At 42.9% G+C, this 26257-nt stretch overlaps 1 protein-coding gene across 10 annotated transcripts in view; it reads right to left on the bottom strand.

Annotated features, from left to right (window-relative positions):
• The window catches only part of Sergef (secretion regulating guanine nucleotide exchange factor), a 217296-nt gene that overhangs the window by 152819 nt on the left and 38220 nt on the right, over positions 1–26257 (bottom strand). For all 10 annotated transcript variants that reach the window (XR_260219.1, XR_001233168.1, XR_001233167.1 and 7 more), the window contains one exon: positions 17135–17301. Coding sequence is in view for 2 of the 10 variants with exons in the window: in XM_005380392.1 (XP_005380449.1) it covers positions 17135–17301 (167 nt within the window). In the remaining 8 variants the exon portion in view is untranslated. The remainder of the gene's footprint in view (positions 1–17134; positions 17302–26257) is intronic.

Raw genomic sequence — 26257 nt, forward strand, 5'->3', positions numbered from 1 at the left:
CAGATATAGACCCAGAAGTAGAATTGATATATCACACAATAATTTTATTTTTAATCTTTTGAGGAAACTTTTTCACATTTTATAGTCCTACCAACAGTATACAGGTGTTCTAATTTTTCACATTCTAGACAACTCTTACTTTCTAAGTTTTTTAATAGAAGACATTCTAATAAGTATGAAGTCATATTTCATTGTGATTTTGTTTTGCATTTCCCTAATGATTAGTGATATTGAGCATGTTTTCACTTGCTTGTTGCCATTTGTATACCATCTTCGAAAAACTAACTTCAAACTCTTTGCCCGTCTTTTAAAAATTGCATTGTTTTTGTAATTGTTTTTATGGATATATCATAGTTTTACAGGAAACATACTGAAGTCAGATAATCCTACAACTTCATTTCTCTTTTTCAACACTGCTTTGGGTATACAAGTCTTATATTTCTATTTAAATATGAGATTCAGCTTGTCAACTTCTACTTCCCAAAATATGGCCTCTAGGGACCTTAGGATCGCTTTAAATCTACATCAGTTTGGGAAGAACTGACAACGTTTAGCCTTTCAACCCCTGAATACTACGTATCTCTTCATTTAATTAGGTCTTCTTTAACCTCTCCCAGCAATATTTTGAAGTTTTTATACACACAGTTCTTGGGTTTGTATCTAAATGTTTTAAGCTTTGGATATAATTATAAAAGAAATTGCTTTTTAACTTTTCGAATGCTTTTTTGCTGCTACTGCTGCTGCTACTATATGAAAAGGGACCAAAAAAAGATTTTTAACTGTTAACTTTGTACAGTGCTAAATTACCTTCTTGTTCTAATATTTATTTTATGGATTCTTTAAGGTTTTTCTATCTCAACAGTCATGTTATCTGCGAGTAGAAATAGGTTTACCTCTTCCTTTCTGATTTTTACTCTTTTATTACTTTTCTTACTTTATGGCACAGGTTAGAACCTTCAGCCGATATAGTATTGAGTAAAAATGGTGCGATACCACACATTTGCCGTATTCTGATCAAAGAGGGAGCATATTACATTTTTCACCATTCATTATGAAGTTAGCATTTTAAAACTTGTAATTATTAACACATTAACTATATAAATTAATGAGTCTCACTGTGACATTTCCATAAATCAACATATGGTACATGGATCATATCCACCCTCCCTTCTACCTTCTTCCATCTTCCCCTCTCCCTCTTCTCTCCTCAGTTCTCTTCCTATTCCCTAATAGTCCCTTAGATTAGAATTGTATAAATGTCCTTTATTAAAATGCAGAAGTTCCCTTATATTTCCAATTTGCTAATGGGTATTAAATTTTGTCAATGATTTTCCTATATTTTTTAAATTATTTTTATGGTTTTCCTCTTTTACTTCATGAATATGGTGGATCACACTGACTTATTTTCAAATGTAAAAGCAAGCTTTTGTTTCTGGAATAATACTGCTTTGTTCTGATATATTATTTTCTTTAAATATTACTGGATGGAAATCCTTCAACCATTATACATGGAAATCTGCCTCTCTGATTAGCATGGTAGTTCTAATATCTACAAGATGGGAATAGCTCTGTTATATAGCCTTAGAACATCTCAGAAAGCTTTTCCATACCTGTTTTATTTTTATAATTAAGATGATGCCTATATAGAATTTTTACAAATCAAATAGTATAGAAAGGTATCCAAAGAAAAAGTCCTTAGCCTAACTAACAGTAAAAGAAATATGAACAGTTTCTCTCTATTCAATGCTTGGCACATCAATGATAGGAAAACTAGAAGAAACTTTGGCTGAGAATCAGAAGATGTAAGTTTCCAGTCCTGGTTCTACTGCTCCAAGAATAGCTTTATAAGTCATTTATTCATGCAATATGCATCCCTTTAGCTCCTACGACCATATTTAACCTTTCTATGCCTCAGTTTCCTTATCTGAGAAATGCACACAGCATTACCCATCTTTTCGATTATACCTCAAAGCAGGAGAACTAAGATGTAATTGAGTATGCTGAAAGCAAAAAGCACAATACAAATACATCTGGCCTTTTGCCTCTGGAAAAACCAACATGGAAATCAGAAACCTTGATTAGAATACGGAAGACAGAGAAAAGATAAAGTAGGGATGGAAGCCTCTATACTCTATTTAGTTTTATAGCATTACTGTACTATATACACTTGTACTAACCAATGTAACAGCTATTGGTCATGTGTGGCCACTACACTGAAATTAATTAAAATTAAATAAAATTAGATATTCATTTTCCTGATCACATTAGTTGTGTTTCAAGTTCTCAGTAGCTACCTATTGTTATCAGCTACTCTAGGGACTGCTACAGACCATTTCCACCATCATAGACAGTTCTACTGGATAACATGGATCCATACAATTTTGTATTATGCATTCTTGTAATTGCTTGATATTAATGTTGCTAAGGAATTAACACATGGCAGCTAACCTGCTACTATAAATCGAAACAAAATCACACAGCTGAAATCAGTCTCTAGGTTGATAACAGCTCTAACCAAACCAGAATGGTTCTGACCTTAGAACTTTAGGACCCTGGTATTGCCTCTTATTATAAAGATTAGGAAACTGAGGCCCAGAGAAAGCATGAGACCCAGATCCCACAGAGACAGTTATCATCAGAGTTCAAGAGAAAACCCTGATACTTAATAGCCCTGACTTTGATGAGGGTCTAGGACTTTAATAGCAACTCTGTCACTTACTAGCCATGTGAACTTGGCCAAGTGACTATCTCTGAGTCTCACTCTCCTTACCAGATGCCAAGGAATAATAATACCAACTCTGCTGCATTCCCATGAAGATTAAAGAGATGGCAGCATTCAGAAAATGCTCAGCAGAGCATCTGGCACTCACCCAGATGTGGCAAATGCTACCTCCTATCATTATTAGTAATATATTCTCTTTCCCCTACATCACAGACTCTGATGAGGGAGGCTGTGACCACCAGATGCATCATCATCATGTAGCTGGTGAGTGTAGGAAAGAATAGGGAAATTATGTAGCTTGGCAAAAGGTACCAGGGGAGCAGAATGATAAATGCATTGTACAGCAGTAACTATGGAACTGCTCCCACAAGCTCCCATGCAGCAGCAGAAATTTCACCTTGAGGGGTGCAAAGGGAAATGTACCATTTGCATGCCTGTGTACTCTTACAGTTACATAGGTTTCTGAGGAAAGCAGCAATGCAGATTGGAAAAGATGCTTATATTTCTATGACCCTCATGCTGAGACTACTGGAGGTGTCGCATTCTGTTTTTGTTCCTCTCTCTGGAGAACCAATATATCACAATTCTATTAGCAACCAACACAGCTATCCCATGACCAACCTCTCCCAGGCTACTTCAGAGGAGATGGAGCTGAAGTCCCCAAGGCTCCTGCAAGTGCCTACTCTGTGATCTAGTATTTCACCCCATCTCACCCTCAGGTATGCTCTTCAAAAAAATCAAGAGACATAGTGCCCACTCTACAGTTCCAAATACTTTCCCCTGAAAGACCATGAGATAAACAGGCAATTTAATATAATCAACTACTAAAAACATGCAAAGATCTAAGTGAACACAGATTTCCATCACCTCAATCACAAACCCACCTCCTTGCTTTCTAATGAGTACTATGATGTGTACTGAAGATATGATAGCTATCCTCAACTCGCTTCCACTTGAACTGGCAACTGAAGCTGTCTAGACAAGATTCAACTGAGGAAGCACTAACATGAGCCTTAGAAAGTCATACAATTTGGATTTACCAGTAGGGATAGGATAGAGAAAATCCAAAATTCATTCCGGCTGCCCCTGTGACTGAAAACAAACCAGGAGCCCAAGAAAACCCATGAATAAAATAGCTCCCACGGCACTGTTTACTATCCCAAGCTTAAGGGGGTAGTTTCTTGGGAAAGAAGGCCATATGTGTGGCTCTGCTCTCCTTCCTCATCTGCACCAAAGAAGAAAGAATGAGTGGTCACAGGGTCTGCCTCCTCTGGCACCAGCTGGACTTCTGGGTAGGGTGGACACCATTTCACACTCCTATTTGCCCTCCAACCTAGGCAACTTGAATGTCCTCTTTACCTGTTGGGGATTTATTCTAATAATCACAGCCCACTTAGCAAGCTTTAGAATGTTGCCCTCCCTGCTGTCACACTCCAAGTCCAAGTTCCTTATGTAATCAATGCATCCTGGGTATCAACAAGTACTGGTGGATAAAGAACATAAGAATCAGGAAAAGCTGGGCGTGGTGGCGCATGCCTGTCATCCCAGTACTTGGAAGGCTGAGGCAGGAGAACTGCTATGAGTTCAAGGCCAGACTGAACTGCATAGAGAGACCTTGACTCAAAAAAAAAAAACAAAAGAATCATGAAAAACAATATATATCAAACTTCACATCTATGACAACTGAAAATGATTTTTAGAGGACTGTGAGAAATGAAGGTTTCCTGAAAATCCACTGAAGAAATCTCATAACAAAATGTGCACTTGCTTATTGCTTCTTAGTTTATAAAATGCTTTCATATTCATGACATCATTTGATGACAACCTGGAGAGGTAAAGCTAACAAGGATTATTATGCAAACTCTGACTCAGCAAAGTAAAGCAGCTTGTCTGAGGTCAAGCCACACTGCAGTCTCTTGTGTCTTCCAGCCCTTTTCTCTATTTGTTGCTCTCATGCAGACCCTATGCTCAAAGGATGTGCATACTTCATATTATCAGTAAGAAATCCTACTCAACAAGAGCCTCAAGGAAATAAAACCACAGAAAAAATGTTCAAGAATGACTAGCTTATTCTTCTGAATGAGGAAGTTTCCTCATCAAATCTAAGGAATGCTGGCTGCAATGACAGATGCATTTTGTTCAGTAGCCATAAGCAAACTTCCCTGCTCAGCTGGATCTCCTAAAGTGGTGCATAGAAGGTGCCTATGATCACTCCAAGTAGCCTATCTGAACCTGAGAAGAGACCCTCTCCTACCTTTTGATTTGCTATCTCCTAAGACTCTGGCCCCTCTGAAAAGCTAGAGGCTCTTGATAAAGATTGTTGCAGCAGCATCTGCTCTTTTTTGCAAAGGTATCTCAGACTGCTTCCATTTCTGCTAGCCATAACCACTATCACCCTGGCTTCAATAACAGACATTCGGTAAAAAGCGCTCTCTTCCAAATACAACCTGCAGGTGCAGGAGGTGGCCATCACCACTGAGAGTATTCCCACAGAGCCTCTGCATAACAAAAGGAAATTATGTAACCGTAAAAGACTAAAAAGGAGACTTCTAGTCACAGTGCAGTAGCCCCTCTAATACCTGGCCTGGGGCCTTGGGGTTCAGAAGGTTGTATCCTAAGGGAATAGGTGGGCTTTACTTCCTTGAAAATGACAAGGACAATGATTTCTTTTTCTCTACCTCAAGAGCACATACGGAGGCAGTGACTCAGGACACTGCAGGCAAAGGAGAGGCTGAAACCAGACAAAAATAATGTTTGGGGAAGAAGGGTATCTTCTAAGGACCATCTAACAAAAAGTACCCCAAAAGCCTAGCAATGAGAGGCTTGATTCAGGCCAGTGCCTGCAATGAAGAGGTCCCATTGATCCAAAGGCCTCCAAGCAGGAAGCTGTAAGCAGCATCCACACTTGGAACAAGCAGATGGCATTATACCAAGGAACTCAGCCATTCAGGACAAGGTCCCAAACAGTGATCAAGGATTCAGGGAGTCCATTCCCTGGGCAGTGGCACTGGTAAAATCCAGATCTTGCTCAAGGCAGGATCTCTACGCAAGTAAAACTGACACAGTGTTCTGGATGGGGGCCACTGTGGGAAGGACGAGGTGTGCGGTAAAGGCAAAAGGCAGGCCAAGGTTCACTACAGCCCAGAGCCAGGCCGCAAGCAAGCCAACAATTCCAGACCTGAACTCTTACGAGGGATCAAGGACAAAAGAGGTAGAGAGAGGGAAGGGGGAAAGGCTGCAGGAACAACAGCTCAACAGAGCCAAGGAAGGAGGGTAATGACACTAAGCAAAGACAAACTCAATAAAGACAGACATGTTTGTCAGCCTGGATGGTAGGAATGTGGAGATGCACAGAAAAACAGGATCTTTGTTATCCACTGGGGAATAAGTAGTAGTTGTATGAGCAGCTATGGGCAAAGGGAAAAAGCACAGCACGTGCAAAGATCCAGAAGGATCTAACTACAAGATGCCTTTGTTGGTTTGGCATGGATGGACTAACGCTAACTGCACAATACAAGGAAAGACTGGTAGAAGGTGAGGCTGGATATTTTGACAGGGCCTGGACTAATATGAGCTTTTTACAATAAACCAGAGATTTTGGACTTTAGCCAGGGTCAGATGCCATTAAAAAATAAGGACATACACTCATCCCTACAGCAATCATTTCCTGAGCACCTACTGTGTACTGGACAACAATCAAGATGAGACAGAGGTGCAAAAGGTCAAAAGTAACCCTGCAGTTCATACTCAACTCCATTCTTTGCACACTGGCTGGGAAATTTAGATTGCGTGTTTCTCACCTCATGAAGAGAGGCTGGACATTATTTTCCTTCATCTCTTAAAGGTTTCCTCCATACAATCAGTATAAATGTTTGCAGTAGGAATACATACATTTTGGGTTATTTGTTTGGTTTTTGGTTTGAGGTTTGTTTTTGTTTGCAACACCAGGGATCAAATCCCAGGGCCTTGGACAGTACTCCCATCTCTAGTACATAGGCAAGTACTCTACCTCTAAGCTATACCTCCAGTTCTGTGTTCTATGTTTTCTAAGGATCTTTTCTATAAAGTAAGATCAAAGCATAATGAAACATATTTTTAGTCATCACTTTGGCAACTGGATGGGGGCAGCTTGGTGACCCAAGCCAGAGACAAGGGTTACCAACTACGGGGCTGTCACTACAAACAGGTACCAGATAATGGGAGTCCAAGCTAGCAGAACAGTGGTGGAGACCACGGTAGTTTTATCCGTCGGCCAACCAATCATGCATAGTCCCTGCAGCCTTTCCTATCCACCCACTACAGGCTGCTTAAACACTCGCTGCCTTCTGTTTTCATTGAAACCTCTACTTGATTTACTTTCACCATGGGACAGCAGTTTTCAAGGTCAAATGCCACAAAAGACAGCTGGTCAGCTCCAGGATGACCCTGGGCGAAACCTGGGGCAGTCATACTTGTGCAAAGTGTACTGGTGATGCATGAGGTCACTGGGACTTTAAATCAGTGCCGCTGGGTTCCTCTGCCACTGAGAGAAAGCAAACCAGAAGCACCCTTGCTATGGATGCTGATGGCTGCCTGGACAGGAATTCACACCCAGCAGCTGTGTGGAGTTTGATTGTGGGTTAGCAAGCATCTGGGCTCCGTTACTGGATTTGATTCTAATAAGGATTTACAAGATCTAGAATGGCTCTATCTATGTTGCTCTAAGATCTCAAATGATTAAGACAAAGCAACAGCTCTGATCTACACTTAAAACAAAACCTGTAACTGAAGCATAGAACTGCTTGAACCCCAAAATATTGCTTTTGTACAGTTTACAAAAGCCCTGATATATCTTATTTGCATCTTTCAAAAACCTTGTGGGCAAGGTAAAGCACATCATTATTATACACAATTTGTACATGAGAAAAAAAGGATGGAGCAAAAATTCCAACCTAGGTCTTGCTTAGCATTCAAGATTCTCTCTGGCCATCAACCTCCAATTCCAACCAGCCCGATGGTTTACGGTGAATTAACTTTAATGTCTGTAGTGGATTGACAACTGGTGGTCAATGTATAACCCCCAGGTGAACTAAGTAAGCGTGGTGCTGGGTGTGGGAGGCCCACCTGGGGATTGTTGCCAGCAGCATAAGAGGCGGAACTGGAGAAGAAGTTAGGCTGTTGGGAGCGGAGAAAGGCTGTCGGGAGCTGGTGGAAGCTGTAAAGAGCTGTTGGTTGTTTTGGAGGAGCTCATCATGCTGGCTTTCCTGATGAACTTGGGTGTTTTCATCCTGTAAGGACCTCAGGACCTCACTGACACTGAGAATGGCTTTGGTTCACTTTGCAGGAGCTCTGGTCCTCACTTTGAGCATCGCTTCCTGGCTCCAGAGGGGAAGAATGTCCCAAACTTTGTTAAAGCTATCCTTTGCTCACCACTTTTACTCATAAGACACTGACCCAGAATGGAGATCTCACTAGATCTCTGTTAGACCCAATGTAGTGGTTGGGTAGTGTCAAGTTGATTAGCTTTGGGATTCACCCTGGGGACTGGGGGAGCTCACTTCTGGTGGGATCCACCCCAAGGGCTGGTGGAGTACACCTCTCAGTGTATCTGGGTGTGTTACTGGCAGGTGGGATCTATCGCTGGTTGTTCAACCCTCCCTTTCTGGCACTGTTCCCCTGCTCCACTTTGCAGCCACCATGACCTGAGCAGCTCTGCTACACCACACTCTTCCACCATGATGTTTCTGCCTTAGAGCCAGCTAATCACAGATTAAATCCCCTTAAAATGTCACCCGGATTAACTCTTTCCTCCTTTAAATTGTGGGCATCAGGTATCATGTCCAGCAACAGGGAAGTTGACTAATATACTCAACTATCACCAGTGCAGGCCAGAGCCCAGGGTCACAGTCTGATGAGAAATCGCTAAAGAGAAAGGTGTTCGTCTATGGGGCTAGCAATAAGATGGCAAAGCCTGAGAGCCAGGTACAGCCATTCTGCTCTGCCGTTACTGTGTGACTTTGAGTTCGCATTAGCTTTCTTTCTGAAAATGTTTCCTTGCCTCCAGAATGAGAACAGCAACATCCACCACACAGACGTCAAAGCCAATAATGGTGTGTTCCTTCTCTCATTTCTAGACTAGACTCCACTGGATGGACCCACAACAGAGTCAAGGGAGCTAGTCCCTTCCTGGAGCCCTCCCAGTACTCACCTCTTCACTCCAGCAGATCTGGCCTTCAGTCTAACTAGGAAGATTTAATCCATCCAACATAAGCTTGCACATGCTTCAGCACACTTCTAACACTAGTTTGACCAGGCTCTAATTATACAAAGACAGGTAAGACCATGTCCACCCTTCAAAGAACTCAAAGTTTGATTTAGAGATAGATGTAATAATTACTGTATTGCTAGTAAATACCATATTGTAGTACCGGGCAGCATCTTTATCTTTTATTTATGAATTCTTGGTGCCTTGCACTATACATGGCCCACAAAACGATAAAGATTTGTTCAATAAATAAATAAAATTCACATCAACACAATGACTAAGAATAATACATTTCAATGAAAATATTATCTTCTCCACCTCAAAATTTCCATCTTCACATATCCTAAGTTAAAAGAAAGAAAAAGTACTCCCTCTTCTTGTGGGAACTGACCCCTCTGCTGTGATCTCAGCCCTACCTCTCCTCTCCACAGGGGCCTGGTTCCAACCCTCACACACACCTGTGCAGCTCTGCTCATAAGCATTTTCTCTCTCTCTCTAATCCTTGCCTTCAACCTTGTGACACACTTCTGGTTGCTCCACGCTGAACAAACTAACTGCAACCAGGCTCTCCTGTCAAGGTACTGGGCCTGTTCTCATTCTTTGCTACCACATCTCCTGTGGAGGACACCCCACTCTGCAACCTACTGCCTATCACCCACTCAGTCGCCATGCTTTGTTTGTCTGAAACAGGGTATCACTAGGTAGTTCAGACTGACCTCAAACTCACTATGTAGCCCAAGCTAGCTTTGAACATGTGGTGATCCTCCTGCCTCAGCCTCCAGAGTGCTGGAATGACAGGCATGTGCCACCACACTTGGCTCGCAGTCATCATGCTTCTACCTTGGCTTCCACTTTCCCATGAATTTCCTTCCAGAAGTCTCTGTCCGCAACCTCCCTGACCTTTCCATTGAAGTTTCCTTAGCTTCTGGGACACTTCTGTGACACCTTCACTTTCCCTTATTAATACTTGTCTCTGCATAGCTGCTGCTCTTCCTCTGCTTTCTTTTTAAATGTAAGTCTTTGCTAGCCACTTTACATTAGCTCCCTTGAGAACTAATTCAACGTCAAGATTTCCAATTCAGGAAACCTTTCCAGTCATCACTCCCTATTCTAACCCTACAGAATCCAACAAAACCACAGGGACTAAAACTGCAACAAGAAAAGGTCTCCAAGGACATGGGATGCAATGAACATATTTTTGTCCTCAGATTCTCTGCTGCCTTTGTCACACTCTGCTTGTCCTGCAATGAACTCAACTTATTCCTGCTACTAACCCCCAAGCTCCTCAGACAGGAACTGCTCCACTCTCCTCCACTTCCCCATCCTGTTAGGCAGCACTCAGTGAGACAGGCATGCCCGAGCCTCTGCTGGATCAACCCAAAGGAGAATATGCACGAAAGTCCACGGTGAACTGTGAAGCACCAAAGGACTATGAACCTCATCACCAGTGGCCTTTGTAAGAAACTCCAGGACACAGTATAGGGTCAAAGCTTATCTGTGCTGGTTCTGGAGGGCATCTGACAGTCAAATGCCTGAAAATGCAGAAAAACTTCTTCCTGAATTGGCCTGCAATTGAGAAGCACAGATTGGAGAGAAGGAGAGGGAAAAAGAGGAGGGAAAGAAGGTCACACACCTTCAAACCATTTTTTTCATTCACTTTTTAGCATCAACAAACTCACTAAGCACCTACAAGGGGCCAGAAGCCGTTGCAGACACTAAGAACATAGCTTTGAATAGGACAAATAAACCCCTAGCTCTCCTGGATTTTACATTTTAGGGATAAGAACAGACTGATAAATATAAATAAGATTTAAAAAAAAAAAAAAAAAAAAGAGTAGGCAGCAGTAAATGCCTTCTTGTATCCCATCTTTTACCACCTGCCTCCAACATGACAGCCTTTTCTGGTAGTTCTTTCTCTCTTCTGAGCACTCCTATAGACAGATCCAGTCCACTGCTTTGGGGTTTGTTATTTATTCCCCTGTTCCGGCAGCAGCTGCAGCACAGATGTGCTGGAGTTTCTAATCTCCAAAGGAATATTTTTTGCATGAACATTGGTATCCATTTTAAGCACTGCTGCCATGTATAGAGAGAGCTCTAAGACACTAGGCCTTGCTGGGATGGTGGAGCAGGTCTGTAATCCTTGCACTTGTGAGGTTGAGGCAGGAGGATCACCGTGAATTTGAGGCCAGCCTGAGCAGAGCGCATTCAAGGCCAGCCTGAATTACATAGTGAGAACCTGTCTCAAAAAAATTAAAAAATAAAATATAAAACACCAGACCCTGCTACAAGAAACATCTGGACTCCCAGGATCCCATGGTCAGAGAACTCAGGCTCCTCTAGGAATGGCAGTGATGCTCTGGGGTACTTAACAGAGAGCCACTTGGGAATGCTTTTCCAGGTTGTGTTCAATTCTGTCAGAGCTCTATGGACTCAGCTGATTGCTGGTGGTAGATTTCTGTGTTATTTAGGGCACTGAAGTCCCACAGTCTTGACACAAACTTAAAATTAGAAATGCATTAAATATAGGAAAGAAGGAAGGTCATTGAGGAAAGGCAGCCTTCCGAGGGAGCTGCAGGACAAAAACACCCTGGAAACTTCCAGGTTCATTAATGGGTTTTACACAGCATTCAAGTGGTATTCCTCCTTCAGAAATAACACTGTGGGAAGTGTAGGGGACTGGCTCAAACCTCAGCTAACACAGCCGAGTGAGTGACTCTGCAAACTAAAAATATCTTCTTTCCCACTCATTCTGACAGATTTCACTTAGACCCTGTGCACAGGTTGATCCTCTAACAGTTTTAGTCCTGAAACAAAATGAGGGCTGATGGCACCTGGGCTTGACAATTACCCAATCTCTAGTCCAACTCTTGTCTGTTTCCACATTTCCTGCTCTAGCTCCAAAGACAGTGGCTGCGCGCACACACATGCACATACACACACATGCACACATGCACACATGCACATACACACTGGGATTTGGTGTTCCTCAACCAAACGTGGACAGAGTTCAAACCAGGAACATGACCCAGGACTGTGGCTGAAGACTGAGCCCAGAGCAGGCCCTCAGAAACACTGGCAATTAGGCTGTTTGTCTTGGAGCTTCTCTGAATTTCCAGCCAGCCTCTCTGGGCCTCAGTTTCCTCTATTATAAAATGGAGATAATCATTCCTCTTCTGACCTATTTCACAGCATCGTGCTGGTGTCAAACGAGACAACCTATGTGAAAGTTGCTCTCCTTTGCTCCCACACTAGGTGATGGGACCAGTGAGACAGGCAGGGCAGCCACACAGCAAAAGGAGGCTCACTCACTGGAATGCGTGCGCATCCTGACTGCATCAGGAGCTAAAAGCAGACCTAGAAGCATGGTTTCCAATCATCTTATCCCTTGGCATGGAATGCCTTTCTACCTTTGCTACAGTCCTCATTTTTAAAAACTCAGTTCAAGTACCACTTCTTTTTTGTTAGTGTCTTCAGAATTAGTCCTTCCATCTCCACTGCTCCCTGGGCATTTTGTACCTACGTCTTATCAGACTTACTGCTGTTTTCACTCTGTGCAGTATCTTATTTCCTTATATAGCTGGGAGTTCTTTGAGGTTAAAGACTGTATCCACCTTCCCACCTACCACCCCTGTGGCCAACACCGGCCCACAGCAGATATTAACCAATGTTTATGGAGTTGAATATTGAAAGAGCAAGACCTCAGAGTCAAGAAAGAGATAAATGTCAGAGACCAAGGACAACAGAAAAGGTGGGATAGTGCGCACACAAAAAAACAGTGGAGACAATGTGGACAAAGCAATGTCACCAAGGTTCATCCCACGCAATAAGGGCACAACCATGGAAACTAGAAGCACAGCTAAACAAGAAGACCAGGCAAGGATCTGGTCCTGGAAACACCAGGTATTGAACAGAGAACAGGGGCACCCTGCTGAGGTCTAGGCACTAAGCAGCAAAGACATCACAGTAAGCCCTACACTCAGCTGACTTGCGAATAAGAACCAAGGCAGAGTACAGGCCAGGTCAAAGAGTCAGAGCAAGGCTGAAGTAGTGTTAAGGCCCAGAACTTCTAAATTAACTAACATTCCCAGGTCTGCCAAAGGAGAACTAGCAGCTAGGGAGTAGTGACCTTGACTAAGAAACTAAGAAACTGCCAGGCATGGTGGCATATACCTGTAATCTCAGGAGTCTCACAGACTAGGGCAGAAAAATCTCAAGTTTGAGCCCAGTCTGAGCAACTTAGCAACTTAGTGAGACCCTGTCTCAAAAAATAAAAATAAAGAAGGGCTGGGAAGTGGTTTAGCATGAAAGGCCCAGATTCAATTCCCAGAACCACTAACAATTATTATTATAGTTAACATTTATTATTATTAGTAAAAGAAAACAAATTGAGAAACTGCAGAGGCCAAAGTTATTACATATTTAAATAGTGATCACTTCCACTAAGTAGAATTATAGATGGAAAAGACTTAGATCTATAAAAAATACTAAGTCATCTGAGTGTACATATGGGGAAAGCAAGAACCAAGAGAGGAAGGGGGCTTACCTAAATTCACTCAGGGAAGAATCAATGCTAGAACACAAGTCTGCTAACTCCCAATCGAGATCTTAACCCCTCAGAGGCTTCCTCTCAACAGATCTCCTGATGTTTCCACTAACACACCAGACACCCAATTCCAGCTGCTTCAGAAACTCAGGGAGTCCCCAATGTAGCCATTAAGCACACACACTTCTGCCTAAGTGTGCAAAGCAGGCTTCTACCTCTGGGTGGAAGACAGAACAAATGTCCCACAGGAAATGTGCAGGTAGCAGCCCACCCAGGCTTAGAAAGCAAAAGGCCACTGTCGTATACATTTGCTGCTCAGTAGCAAAAACCTGTTCACATACACCCTGTACTGACACATGCATAGGTGGATAAATATGAATCACTGTGCCATCCCTGGAATTTTCCAAAAGGGGCTAAAGAGACCCAGTACCTGAGGTAAAGAAGATTGTGCATGAGACACACAAATTTCACACATATGTAATTTCTCTATAGGTGAAGTCTTCAAGTCTTCAAGTCCCCCTACTGTATGATCCAGAGCCTGATGAGTTAGCCATTGTAAGTTTTATCAGTGTGCTAGTCATAAAATAGTGATCTTAACACATGGGAACAGGTTTATTATGAAGTTAAATAGTATCTGTTAAGCATTTAGCATATTGTCTGGCCCACAATAAGCACAAGTACCTTTGTATTTATTCGCTTTCTTTCATTCCTGGGAAGGGAAGGTTTTACCACAGTCCTGCAGGTCTACCTGTGTTTTCCTTTCCCCTGGACCTTTCCATGCAGACATCCTATAGGAGGGCCCAGCCCAGAGAGCTTGCTCCTCTCCCTGCTTATCCCTTAGTTATTAAAAGCAATTTCATGGATATTAAGGCAACTGGTTAGCTATGTATCACACACAGGTCACTGAAAGTTCAGAATTGTCAGTTTATTCTTTTGTTTGTTTGTTTATTTTGTTTTTTGGTACTGGGAATCAAACTTACAACCCTGTGCTTGCCAGGCAGGCTTTGTGCCACTGAGCCACTGAGCCACATCCCCGGCCCCAGAACTGTCAGGTTAGTCTAAGGGGCTACTCCTACCTCTCCAAGTGTCCCTGCACCAACCCCTCACCAGGATAACACCTGGCTCAGTACAGCTCCCATCTTTTCTAAGGTGAATCTACTCCCAAAAGCTGCCTACTGGCTGGTTCTCTCTGGGTCTCAGACAAATAGATGCCTCATAGGCCAGATCTGAGGACTAACAGCTGAACATAATTCCTAGAATCAATTTACCAGTGGGCAACAGCCTAACCTACGGGGAGAACAGAGTATACCCAAGCACCGCAGAGACTGGAGCAGAGAAGGAGAGCACTGAAATGAAGCTGCAAAGAGCTCTAGAGCTCAAGATCATGCGTCACAGCATCCCGCTAAGAAGACACATAAAGGTCACACCCATGTAGGCTGTTAGGCTACCTATGTGCACTGGCCATGTCTGCCACAGTGCTGTAAATGTGGCTATCAGAGGGCATGAAAAGGCTTTGATGGGGCAAAGACAGTGGGATCAACTGAATAGGCTACTGAATGCCTGAATAGGCAACTGAATAGGCTACTGAATGCCTACTGCACGCCAAAAACTATACCTATTATCCTCACCAATACCTTGTGTGTGATTTTGTAAGGTATATCTCAGCAATTATTATCCTCATCTTGCCAAAAGAACCAGAAAAAAACTATGAAAATCTATGAAATCTCTGTGCCTCTGGTACTATGCTACCCAACCCCAATGTCTCAAATCATCTAGAAAAGGCAAAGGAAAGCTCAAGAGTCTAAGGCAGTGATGGTGAATCTATGGCACATGTGCTCTAGTGGACTGTTTGTATCACTGAAATCGCTAAACGGTTCACCATCACTGGTCTAAGGCATTATGTGCCAGGTTCTTGGTCCCTAAGGTCACAAGCAGACAACACCAGTTTAAATATCAATTCCCCATATATTGGGGAATTCACTACTGTCGAGAGTCAGAATCTAGACAAATACAGCAAAAGTCATAAAGATGTTCATAGCCTTTGCTCCTATATCTTCATCCCTAAGATCTAAGAAAACAGTTAACAGGGATTCACTGCAGAATTCACACAGTGATTAATAAATTTATAAAAAGAAAAAGAGGGGCTGGGGATTTAGTTCAGCGGCAAAAGCGCCTGCCTGGCAAGCGCAAGGTCCTGAGTTCGGTTCCTGGTACCGGAGAAAAACCAAAACCAAAAACAAACAAACAAACAAAAAAGAAAAAGAAATTATCTAAATGCCCAACATCTAAAGGATGGTTTGGAAAATCCCAGAACCTTCTAATCATGTAATATTATTACATAGCCACTTTAAGCGATCATTTTAAAGACAAACAGGAAACACAACAAAACATTTGTGATAAAATAAACAAAGACTGAATACAAAACATCATAAACACTATCACCACAACCTTGCAGAAGTATGTACATGTGCATATGCAAAAAAGAATTCAGTTATGTTAAGGTGGTATAACTATGGTGATTATTAATTATCATCAAGTACAAATGGTCTTTATGGAATTATTTAGTACCTGTCCAATCAAAAGCAAAGAGAGGAAAAAAAAAAAAAAAAAAGACCCAACCTAGCACTAAGAAAGGGCCCAAAGGACCAGAGCTGGAATGCAAGGCAGAAATTGAAAACTGACCTACATACCCAGAAGGAGGACACCACTAGACCCCTGAGGAAGGAAAGCCCTCCAGGTACGGAGAGGGAAGCCCTCCAGGTATGCAAAGGGTTGTAATTAGTGTGATGCTAATTACACAAGTTTTACTAGCTTATTAATTTTTTTGATAGACTCTGAATGAAGACTGAATTCCTTCATTAAGGTGCAGAGGCACATTTCCTGTGTGGCCATTCTTCTCCAAAAACCTAACCTTTTCTTTTTAAAAAGAGAGTGAAGTAAAATTTAGTAAGAGCAACACACATGGAGAAATTAAAGACTCTTGCCTTAAATGCAGAAATTCAAGCCAATTCAGAGAACCAGAACCAGAGAGGCTTGAATAAGCAACAGAACTACAATGTTTTCTACACTGGGAAATATAAACAGAAGTTTAAAACACTTAGCTCAGTACTAAAGGCTCCCTTGATCCCATCCCAACCCATCTTTCTAATATTATCTCAAAACTGCCCCATGCTCTAGTCAAATTTAGCCATCAGTGGTCCTCAAAACATCTCCACATTCCTACTCCCGTGACTGCTCAAGCTGTTCAACCTAAAAGCCACCTTAGCTCCTACAACGGCTTGCTCAAGTCTGATTCATCCTCTAAAGCACAGCGCAGAGCCAGGTCATTCTCTAAGCCCAGTCCGGCCCATGTACCCCAAATTCATTTCTCACTCCTCCCATTGAAACCAAAACACTACTCTGTACCTAAAAGGAGTAACACAGTCTGCTTTATGGTGCAGTCTCTCGCGTAAGTGGAGAAATTATTTTTCTACCATATTAAACCATGAGCTCCTTAGGGACAAAGACCCTTCTGGATTCCTACATGGAGCCAATGACAAGCCTGGCACACAGCAACCCTTGCTAAACACACCCCTGGAACACAAGGGAAAGAGACACATTGCGTCTGTGAGAAGTCACCTCCTACCTCCACAGCTCCCATCAGGCAAGGCAGAGATGAAGGTGTGCTGTTCCGTGGTCTTGCACAGGGGCGGGATGAATCCTGCTTTTCTAGCTTCCACCCTTCTTGAGTCTCCATCTTCCTCCCTAGTTGACCGTAGTCTGCTCGGCCCCAAGTAAACACCTTGCCAGTTTCTAAAAATAAACATTATTTGAGTTAAGGCTACATTCCACAGCCGCACTTTCATGGGTAGGCAATGAATTACTAGAGAAAATGTGAGCATTTGCTTTAGTACTGACTACTCTGTACCAAGAGCCTTCTTTTCTTCTTGTAAAGAAGGGAGCGGGTATTCACATTATTAAAGATATGGAACCAAGGTTCAGAGATCAAACAAGTGGTCAAGAAAGCTGTAAACTAGAAAAGCAATATTCATCCTGGCCCTGCTCAAGACCACAATTTGCCAGGACCAAACAAGTGCTAAGTATCAGAGCAGTAACGAAACAGGTTGATTCTAAAGCATATGCTCTTGCCCTGTACACAGCCAGAAATATGCTTACTACTACAGATAAACTTCAATCACACTTACGACTGCACACCCTCTCCTCGTGCTTTGCCTAGATACCTGTTCTCAGGCTCTCTTACCTCTCACCCCCACCGAGGGGCCCTTTACTCTCACTGAAGTTCTCCATACCTCAATCTTTTAGATCTTTATTCTTAATTAATAGCTGGCTTCATGTATTCCCCTCTATGTAACACAAGAGGACCTCTCACAGCCTGTGCTCTTACCCAGAGGAGCAATTCTAATAGTCCCAAGGCAAGCATCGATGTGTACTAGAAGAAAGGCAGTGAGAGAAAGAAAAAAAAAGGACAAAATCATTTGGAGCCAGAAAAGCAGTTGGCTCCCCAGCACCACATGGGAAGCTGGCCAGTGTGAAGATCATAGAAGAAAATGAAGTTTGAAAAAGGAGACATAGACTTTCTTCTCCAGATAAGAGAAAATTCAGCAAACTCACTCAGTTGTACCAAGTGCCGCATTTGTTATTTCAACAGAAATGCTAAATCCGATGAGGCATAGATTATTAACAGATTCTCTGCAATAAATATGCATAACCATGTGCGCTGTATAAATTCTTTATACATGTTTGTTTTAACAAAGAAAAACTTCGCTTAAAAGACAAAACACCAAGTAATGCATATTAAATTCTAGACAAATCTACTACATACTCTGTGTTTGGTATCAAAGCTTCATCTGGCCCCACACGGCTTATAGTGTCAGCTAAAAACAGCTACCCTCATGGGGGCAATGTCAGAATATCACAGGGAGACAGGGTTGGGCATGGATGCAGTTCTCAAGCTCAACTTGTTTGCAGACACTGAGGTAAACACCAAGCATCTGACCTCGAGGCTTCCTCAAAGAGGGAACAAAGCCTGTGCAATCCACAGGAAGCTTGGTATGGCGGGGGAACTGGGAGTGGGTCCATTCAGGTGTGCCATTCCACACAGCAGCAGACACTATTCCTTTCACTATAGTGCCCTTTCCCACCTGGTAAACTATGGCTCAACTCCTAGAGCCCAGCTCATGTGCCACTAGCTCTCTGAAACCTTTCTTGATTCCCCAACTCTCCCCAGAAAGGGTAAAACTCACCTTCTGTGAGTCCCTTTGTTACTGTACTCATCAGCTACTGAACTGCCACTCAACACTCAAATTCTCCCTTCACTTATGCAGGATCAGACTGAAAAAAGTCCCTAGCCAGAACCCTCAAAGCATTGAAAGCCGGCAAACTGCTCTTCCACCTAAGCTGGCCAGGATTTATAACCAGACAGCCCCAGCAGAAGATGTCCAAGAAGCCACAGGATGAGGTTGTGGCTTCTTAAACATCCCTAACATTCCTCAGCTGGTTAGAAATAGAAAGCTGTTATCTGCAAGAATACAGAAAGAATTTCTTCCACAAATTGTCCAATGATCCTGTCTTTCACATCAAGCAAAATATCTTAAAACTTCCTGTTACTGATGTCCAAGACAGGCAGGACTGCCAGAATATGGTGCCACCATTATTACATCTCCAATAGCAAGTCAACCATCCCACTTACGCGGCACTTTTCACCTTCAAAGCACTTTACAAAGATGAAGTAATTAATCTTCATACTCCCTCGGGAGCTCACAGACGATCTGGTAGAGACAAGCCTCAAACCCAGGCCAACTCCACATTCAGCCTTCAGTCTTAAGACTAAGTTTGGTGCCCTCTCTGAACCCATCTGTCTGCTTCTCCCCAGAACATGCACTGCCTCAGAAGCCTCAGCAACCATCAAGGAGATTCCTATTTCTCTTTTCCTTCACATAGGCATTTATGAACAACCTCCCAGGTAGCGAGCACATTCACAGAATATATCTCAATTAATTCTCATAACAACTCTGATATAGAGATTATTAAGCTTACTCTGCAGATGAGCTTAAATGACTTAAAAGGTCAAATGACTGAGTCAAATTCAAACAACCAGCAGGTGACGGAATCAAGATTTAAACGTATGTCTCCTGCCGCCAAGTCCAATGGTGTCTGTAACGACTGCACAGCTGTTCCCCCAAACAGACGAAACTCGGTGGATGAAACAGCCATGTTTGCATCTGAGGACAAGGCACCAGATTAAATGGATCTGCTCTGTCTGCCCGCCAGCTTTCCTCACTAGAATGACCTCCCCAGGAGCCTGTGCAGCACTCCAGACTCTCACTGCTGAAATAAAGGCATTCAACACACGGATTATGATTTTATGTCATCCCGAGTAAAAGAAAATAATGAATCTACACATTAAAAAAATGTTCATTAACGCACCGTAGATAAATGTCTGCCTCGAGCTAAAGCATGCTGTCAAATCCAAGGAGATTCAGATCATAAATTTCACAAATGAATCTTTTCCTTAGAGTAAAGAATTATATATTACTGAGATAAAAAATAGATATATTAATGTCACCTAAAAAGTATAGGTATGTGTCTCTAGATAAATGATAAATGAGAGAAATGACAAAACAGCTCAAATTAAAGTCAGCAAATGAAATATAATTTGAAGACAGGTCCATGTAAGAATTAACAGAATAACTACAGAACAAAGAAATAACATTGCAACCAGTCTCAACGCAATATAGAAAACAACAGGGGCCAAATGAGCAGTACTAACAAAGAACATTTAGGGAGTTTAGAGGCAGCATTTTAAGCTAGAATTGTCCTGGCAGGCTTGATGGAACAAGTGGCATTTAAGGTGAACTTTTGTGTAAGAAAAGAAAATGGGAGAATGAGGGAGATATCGTAGGGGCAGGGAAAAAGACGAGCAATAACATGGAAATCAAAAGGCATGCGGTGGGGCAGGAGAGTGAAGGGGGTCACAGGAGGGAGGCTGGCAGGGAGGTCAGGGTTGCCAGGGTAGGGCAGCCAAAAGAGATGCCAGGCGTGAGGTCTGGATCTCACCTTCCACAACACGGTCCACAAACTCGGCTGCCTCCTCTTTTCTATCAGTCATTATTTACAAATTTACCCTCACTCAGAAATATACAGGATAAGATATACTCAAAAAACAGAAAATTTAAAAGAATGCAATAGAAACATAAACTATAAGTCTCTCTTACCATACCCAGGTAGCCAGCCTGCACACTCATTTAGCGACTGATGCTGATTAGATATAAGGGGAGTGGAGACTGAGCAAGAGCGGGGCCACGTGAAAGGAGTGTCTAGGGGTGGCATCTCTGGCCAAAGACTGAAGGAGGGCAACACCTCGGCAGACCAACCACGTCCTGGGCACTGTTTTATGTACACTCTGTAGTATATCCTGCTTACTCCCCCAACGGCCTTGGGAGACAGGTACTCTCACCATCTGCATTTTACTGACAGGGAACAATGCACTGAACCCAACTCACAGAAGCAATAAATGAAAAGGCAAAAAATTGGGGCCTAAAGTAGGGTGAGAATCATAGAGAAAAAAGGCAAAGGTTTCAGAGCCTGATACCTCATTAGATGTGAGAAAAAGAACAGGAAGCTAGGAACACCACTCTGAGATTTCGGGACTTCAGAATGACTAGGAAGGTGGTGGTGAGACTAAAAGAGGTAAATGAAGGGGTAGAAATGACAGCTCAAGGGTCTTGCCAATGAAAACCACAAAATATTACTTGCTCACCAATTGTATAACCCTCTTGCAAACATACTATCCCACAGTCAGATATAAATAAGGGGGAGAGGGAAAGCGGAAAGACTACCAGGCGCCAAGCCTGAGAGGAGGAGCCCTGAGGGGAGGGTGGTGGGTGGGAAATGTTCTGCAAGTTGACTTCTATTAGCACCCATCCAGGCTACCTGGACTGGAGGGTAAAGGCAGGGCCTGCAGCCACAGCACAGCCAGAAGCCACTCCTTCTAGCACTGGCTGAGTTCCTCAGGAAAAAGACATCTCTCTCCTGTCCCAGGGAAGGAGGTCCTGAAGGTGACAAGAGCATAGAATCAATCCAACAAGGAAATAGAATCATGGACAATAACACAATGGAGTCAGCAAATAGAAGTGGATGTCAGAAAAAGAAAACCATGGGTCCCATGGAGATAAGTGACCTCGTCAGTCTCTCTAAACCCTCATCTCCCAGGATGTCATAAGGCCTTCAAGAATACCCATGAAAGGAAGGCTACTCTCTACCTATGCATTTGTTACATTTATAACTCATCCTTTTACACATTCTAGTTACTCTTTGGGTTATTCACCCTAAGCCCTTAGAAGGTAAGACTGACTTCTGTAGCTCACCCTTTATTCTGACATGTGACGGGCACTGATGGCAATACCCAAGGCCTGTTTTAATACATTACTAACAGCCCAAGAGTGATCCAGCACTGTCTTTCCGTGTAAGGAACAGAAGAGGGTAGGAGGGTAGGTGCTGGAAGCAGTCGCACCATGCCACACTGCCAGAGGCTTCTGTCATCTCTGTCCCCACTGTGTCTATTTCCCTTGACCCTCTTCCCTGAGTCAACTCCTACTAGCTCCAGTTCTGCTGATTCCTCAGCCAGAGCACATTCTTCCGCACAATAATCCCAGGAACCACAGGCCACCTTTTGGGAGCTCTTATTTCAGTTCGTAAGTACATATTCTTTAGGAGAACAGTCTTGTCCTCCAGCAAGCCAGATGCATGACAGTAAGGTGTCTGCTCTTGTTCATCTCTGTATCCTCAAATAGTACCCAGCACAAAGTAGATACTCAATAAATTGTTGTTGCCTGAATGAACAAATGAATCTGTCTCTTCATCAACCTACCTACTTTCTATTCACCCCTACTGCACTCTATCATTCACTGGCTCCATAATCTTCAGCAAATTATTCAGTACCTCTAAATCTCATCTAGAGAATGACAGCATCTTTGTGTAGGGTTGCTGCAAGAATAGTTTTGCATGAAGCACATGGTATGTAGTGGCAAATACTAACCATTCTTAGTAATATTCTCCCAAACTAAACAATACAGAGCATCTATGACTTCCAACAAGGACTTCCATGGTTCCACAAAGTTCTTACCAATTTGTTACACATTCTCAGCCAACTCTCGCCTGCCAGTGTCTTAGGGTCAATCTTAGGGTCAACTGAAAATGATAAAAAAGAGAAAGACCAGGGAAGATTCTATTTTGGATTTTCTTAAAACTCAAGCATCATGCCAGGCATGGTGGCACACCTATAATCCCTGCACTGAGGAGGCTGAGGCAGGAGTATCACCGCAAGTTCAAGGCCAATGTGGACTATATAGTGAGTTCAAGGCCAGCCTGCACTACACAGCAAGACCTAGTCTCAAAAAAAGATTCAAGCATAGTAACTGGTATATTACAGGCATCTGATGTACCACATGATATAGAGTAATTCAAGCTAGGAAAAAAAAAGGGTGAAAGGGAGCAACGCAGAAGAGAGGGGAAGCGAGGCAAGCTAGTGAGGAAAAGCAGAGGAGAAAAGGGGAGGGGAAAGATTTTAGCCCAAGGTCATGAGACCTGTATCCTAATCCTAGCTTCTCCTCTAGGCCGCATGAACATGTCCCCTCTCCTTAGGACCCTAGTTTTCCCATCTATAAAATGACAGAGCTAGAACAGATGGCCTCTCAGACATCTTCCAGATATAAACTTAATAATGTCAAAATGAGTAGTGCACAATTTAATTTTATTGACACCTTTGGAGTCTTCAGTCTGATCAGTATCCTAAAACAAAACATCTCTATTTTCAAAGACCATTCATATCATTAATAATTTAAATAAAAATTGAGTCTAAATTATACAGTATATCCTATTTCTAGTAAAATACCTTGTTTCCAAAATCATACCATGAATGGTACCACATAATAAAAAGTTCAAAATTTTTATAAAGTTAATACAGGAATAAAATTTTCACACATGGGCTTCCCAATTAAAAAGGAGAGAAGCAGCTGAGAAGAGAGTGAAAAAAAAAAGAGGAAGGCCTGGGAGAACGTATTTACTGAGAGCTGACTGCACAGAACTCTGTTTTGTGCTCTGTCGTTATATTACGTGATTCGACCAAACCTCAACAACTGGTGTGAACCCCATTTCATAGACAGAGAAACAGATCACAGAGGTTAAATGATTTGCCCAAACACAGAGCTAGTAAGTGGCAAAGCTTCAACAATAACAACTGATATTTGAGGGAGCAACCTTGTGGGTTGCCTCTTAGTTCAACCTCTTAGTTCATGTTAGACTCTTTTTATGGATTATCCCATTTAATCCACAGAAACACCCCATGAGTAGGCACTGTAATCCTCAAAATAGAGATGAGAAAATTAATGCACAGAGAGAGGTTAAGTCTTGGGCTCAGAGCCAGCAGCTGTCAGAGGCAGACATAACGTAGGGCCCAACGGCCTGCACCAGGGCTACTGCCCCAGGTCACTGTCCTGCAGAGGCCACCTAGGCCCGGCTCCACTTTGCACTTGGTCACGTTGCCTCTTCAAACTTGAGGTGCAAAGAGAGCCCAGCTGTAGGGGACTGAGTGTCATTCTTGGTCTGTATGGCAAAGATCAGGTCCCAACACGGCCAGGCAGCAAGTGAGGCAGGAGGATGCCTAGTTCAAGGCCAGTCTGGGCAAATAAGCGAGACCCTGGTTCAAAATAAAACAGTATTTTTTAAAAAGGGGTCGGGAATATAGCTCAGGGCTCCCTGGGTTCAATCCCCAACCTTCCACCCCCTGTAAGTCTCAAAACATGCAAGAATCCCACAAAGTTGCTCCATTTCCACCGCTCACCTCATTAACTCCCAGACTGGGCCACAGGTGATAGGAGTCAAGATGGGCTGCACGCACAAGCACCCCAGGCTGGTGTCAGGTCTACAGGACAGGCAGGGTTAGTGCCTCCCAGACAAAAGCAACGGGAATCTCTCCAGTGTCTCCTCCAAATGGCACAAGGACTTCTCAAGAGCCCCCAGTCCTAGTTATAGGCTCCCCTGCCTTTCACGCTGTCCCTCCTGCAAAGCACCTGTGTTCTGTCAAAGGTGGGTGATTGTTCTTTGCAAAAGCACATACTTTCTCCCTCCCTCCTGGGCCTTCAGATCATATTGTGTCCCCAGCCCACGGCCACCCTGCTTGCCCCACCTACAAAACTCCTCCTCACCCTTCAAAACCCCACTTAAGTGCCCCCGCATTCCAAAAAACACTCTATCACCTCCTGTGCAGAGCAAGCCATCTCTTCCCTTAGGACCTCCTGGCACCAAGCTTGGACCTTGCCAACAACTACTTTACTTTAGCCTCCAAATACAAGATAATTTAACTGTATATCTTACAATGCCCACTAAAGGGTAGAGGTCAATGATCCTCTCTTATTCTCTCTATATTCTCCATAGCACCTAGCATGAGATCTGGCCCAAAGCAGGTGCTCAGTGTTTATGAAAGAAAGAGAAAGAGAAAGAAAAAAGAAAGAAAGAAAGGATAAGTAACAGATATCACTCTTACCATAGGATTTTCTTCCTTTTTCTTTCTTTCAAAGTTATTTTTTTAACTGACACACAAAAATTGTACACATTTATGGGGTACTAGGTGATGCTTTCATACATACATACATTTTATAATGTTCGAATACCACCTGTCTTAAAAAAAGAAACTTAAAAGTCTCAGCCAACTCATCCAGAGGTAATGAAATGACCTCTTAGAAAAATGATGAAAAAGATAGAAATAAACACAAAAACACTCAGTGCAGGTGTCAGTAACATTGTGACCACAGCTCTCTAAAGCCAGTTTGCAAAAAGCCACAAAAAGAGGCTGGACCAAGACTCCCTGCTGCAGGTGCTCTCTCTGGCCAAGTTCTTGGGATCAGGGGTCCAGCAATACATCAGCCTGCTTGTCACAAGTAGAAGCCACTTGGCATCCCAAGAAAGAAACCTTGATTGGGGCCAGTGCCTCTGCAGATGTTTCCCACATTCAAACTCCAAATCTTCTCCATACACTTTTAGATTGTTATTAATAACACTTTAAAGGGAGACTGCTGCCTAATCTTAGCTATGTCATTAAAAAAAAAATCTTGCTTCTCTCCCTCCCAGCAAGAAAGGAAATTACACCTCCAGGGCTCCTGAAGCTAAGAATCACATGCTGCAGAAAAGCTAGTAGGAGGCTCAAGTTGGGGACAGGGGGACAGAGGGCAGGTGAAGGCAAGAAGCAACCCCCTGACTGGAGAAAATGAAAATGAGGTTGAAAGAAGGAACGATCTGCCCACGGACAACATGTCTGGCAGAGGCAGAACTATGTCTTAGTTTCCTGCTCCCCAATGCTCCACCTACTGCCTGGTGAGGAAAGGAAAAGAGGAAGACAGCGTCGGGCCTTGGAAACAAGTCTGTGATCCTTCTGCAGTGAGGAGGTCACTGTTCATCTGGAGACAGAGTTCCTAGCTCTGGATTCTCGAGAAAATTATGGAAACAAGGTTCAGAGTTCTTTACATTCAGATCAGGCTCACAAATCAACAGAGCAAGAAGGAACCTCAGAGCACTTCTTACTCAGTCATCCCAGAAAGGAATTTATTTACCCACGGTCAAACAGTGAGGTGGAAGCAAAGGTATGGACACTTTGTCTTCTAGTACATCATGTCTACAACTTTGTAGAAAAGTATCAGTCAAATAAATAAAATTTTTTTTTAATTTAAAAAAAAGGTAGAAAAGCATCAGTGCA

This window comes from Chinchilla lanigera, unplaced genomic scaffold, assembly GCF_000276665.1.
Source record: "Chinchilla lanigera isolate Chin_1 unplaced genomic scaffold, ChiLan1.0 scaffold00013, whole genome shotgun sequence".
NCBI classification, from domain to species: domain Eukaryota; kingdom Metazoa; phylum Chordata; class Mammalia; order Rodentia; family Chinchillidae; genus Chinchilla; species Chinchilla lanigera.